Genomic DNA, 3,041 nt, shown 5'->3' on the forward strand with positions numbered 1-3,041 from the left:
GCTGGTGGGCTCATGGTTCACAGTCCAGTGCTTATCCTATAGAGCCATTGTAAAAGCATAGAAATACTCAAATTATGTGTAGTATGTGCACCCAAAATAGAGAAACAAGAAATTTACGTGGATCTCAACATCGGGTTTTTAGGACAACTTAATTGAGATAAAATTCACATAGTGTATAGTTCACTCATTTAAAGTGGCTTGTATTATATCACAGATTTATACAACCATCATTGCAGTCAATTGTAGAATATGTTCATCATCCCCAAAGGAAACTCCACATCCCTTAGCTGTCACCCCAAGTCTCCCCAGCTCCCTAGGGTATCATCGATTCTGGATGTTTCATATAAATGAAATCATATGGTGGCCTATTGTTTCTGTCTTCTTTCACTTGGTACATGGTTTTCAAGGTACATCATATCAATGTAGCATGTGTGAATACTTCATTTCTTTCTACTACTGAATAATATTTTATGGACATACCATTTTTGTGTTTGCATTCTTCTTCAGTTGATGGGCATTTATATTTTTGCCTGTTAGGAGTAAAGCTGCTATGAACATACATTTATAAGTTTTGTATGGACATGTTTTCTTGCCTATTGCATTTTATCCTAAATCGTTTGGACTTATTTTACCATCTCTGTGGTCCTGCCTTTCCCTCTGGTTTAATCCTACTTTTATTTACGTGTAGTTCACAATTTTACTTTGTCCATGAAGGCTTTTCTGTTCTTTCATTGACCTTACTCTTTTCAGCACTTGCCACCAAGTCTTTGCATAACAATTTGGCTCTTAATTTTATATTCTTTTCATTTTATTTTTTCCATGAGAGGGTAATCTTAATGATAAGTTTGTTTAAGGAGGGAATGAATATGCATGATGCCTGTAGTTGTATCAATTGAAAATATTTTAGCTTAACAGCTGTTAGGATAATTAAGGTTTTATTTTAAACTTTTATTATGCAATTAAATATACAATTTAATCTAATGGAGGAGACTTGTTCAATTAAATGGTCATTGCATTTTCTTACTGTTAAAAAAGATATCTAAATTTGCTTGTCTTCGTTATGTAGCCAGAACTGGGACTTGCAGATTTACAACACTTTACCAGCTGTAAAGCTCTGTTGTTAAGTTGGTTCTGACTCATGGTGACCTAGTGGGTTTGAACTGTAAAGCTCTGGTAACTGGCTTTTCTGCTATGCAATAGCATATAAATTTGATCAGTGTACTTACCCAACATAAACACTTGCTGTAAATGATTCCATTCACGACCCTAAATATTGGAAACCCTATGTAGGGTCTCTGTTAGTCAGAACCAACTTGATGGCACTTAGCTAAAGCAACAGAGTTAGCAATAGACTCATATTTTTAGATTAGAACCACTAACCTTGCAGTTCAAACTGACCTTGTGGTCGAATGCTTATCCTACAGCGCCACACTAGGACTTCAAGTTATAAATTATAAAAGGAAGAAAGTACTGTGAACTAATGAAGTTGGTAAAAGGTCTTTAAAGTACTGGGAACTTAATCACTGACATAATCTTGGTTCATTCACATATGTGAAAATTTAAAATAATTTTTCATGTGATGGTGCTTTGGTTACAGCAAACAATATAAGGCAATTTCTTATCTCCCAATTTCACCAGTAGGATCAGCACTGGACTGCAAACCCCAGGGTCAGCCCTTCAAACCCATCTGCTGCTCCTCAGAAACCCTATATAGAGTTGCTATGAGTCAGTACCAACTCAACGGCACTTAACAACAACAACATAAATTTGAGTATACATCTGATAAAAATTATTTGAAAGCAAGAATAATGTTGCATTTTAGGACTAGAGCTGGGATCAGTGAACTTTTTTGCAAAGAACTAGATAATTATTTTAGACTTTGCAAGGCCTAAGGTTTACCCTTTTGGATGTCTGGTGTAATGCTGTAGGAATAGCATTGGACTGCAAATCAAGGTTGATAGTTTAAATCCACCAACTGTTCCACTGAAACCACATATAGGCTTGCTATGAGTTGGAACTGACTCAGTGAAACTTAACAACAACAGCAACAAGTCTCTTTTACAACTTTTTAAAAATGTTTTTATTGTGAATTGAGTGATAGTTTTATAGTTTCCATGGGAGAACATGTGATTTTACACTTACTTTTTCATTGCAATGATTACAATCTCCTCCGTGCATCATCATTCAACAATATTTGCTTCTAGTCCATCTGTTTTTTTTTTTTGTTGTTGTTGTTGTTTTATGTACACAAAAACACTCAGGAGTATATTATCATTTAAACAACCAAAGGGCACTCTCTGCAAGCCTGCCTCCTGGCTGCCAGCTCTGTCTCTCTCTTTCTGTGAGTCTAGAGTCATCAGCTGCTCTATCTCTCCATACCCTCATCTCTGCCTCAGTCTCCAGTGTTGCTGCTTCTCTGGATAGGGTTCCACATTCTGCTTGTGCTCTTCTCCCTTGATGTTCTTAGGTTCTCTGTTTCTGGACTATAAGATGAACTACTCCCCACTTTATGTTACAAAACTTCTAGCCTTTCACAACTTATTAACTCTGCTTTAGAGCATGAAAGTAGCAATAAGCATTATGCAAATGAATGAGCATGATTTTGTTCCAGTAAAATTACATTTACAAAATATGTGATGAGTTGATTTGTACTAATGTAATTTCTTTTCTTTGCTTTAGTTGGAAGAAGCACAGGATCGGCATACAGAAGCTGTACGATATGCTGAGAAGACACAAGAGCACTTGCAAATGTACAGTTTAAAGTCACATAGAAAATAGCTTATGTATTTATGAAACAAATAAGCGATGTAATGTGTGTTGTTGTTAATGTTGTTAGGTGCCTTCAAGTCAATTCCAACCCATAGAGACCCTGTATAGGGTTTCTGAGGAGCAGCTGGTGAGCTTGAACTGCTGACCTTGCAGTTAGTTCAAACGGCTTTGCAGTCTGGCTCATTAACCCACAGCGCCGAACCAGGACTCCAATGTAATGTGTGGATTATGTAAATTATGATTATGAGCACATGTGTGAGAGCCAGGGCAAA

At 36.5% G+C, this 3,041-nt stretch overlaps 1 protein-coding gene across 1 annotated transcript in view; it reads left to right on the forward strand.

Moving 5' to 3' along the window:
• Window positions 1-3,041, forward strand: part of ANKRD26 (ankyrin repeat domain 26) — a gene marked incomplete at its 3' end in the record, with an annotated part of 135,094 nt that overhangs the window by 107,584 nt on the left and 24,469 nt on the right. Inside the window, 1 exon segment of the mRNA XM_006871686.1 lies at window positions 2,680-2,750. Within this exon segment, the coding sequence (XP_006871748.1) occupies window positions 2,680-2,750 (71 nt within the window).

This window comes from Chrysochloris asiatica, unplaced genomic scaffold (genome assembly GCF_000296735.1).
Source record: "Chrysochloris asiatica unplaced genomic scaffold, ChrAsi1.0 scaffold00172, whole genome shotgun sequence".
In the NCBI taxonomy this organism is placed as follows: domain Eukaryota; kingdom Metazoa; phylum Chordata; class Mammalia; order Afrosoricida; family Chrysochloridae; genus Chrysochloris; species Chrysochloris asiatica.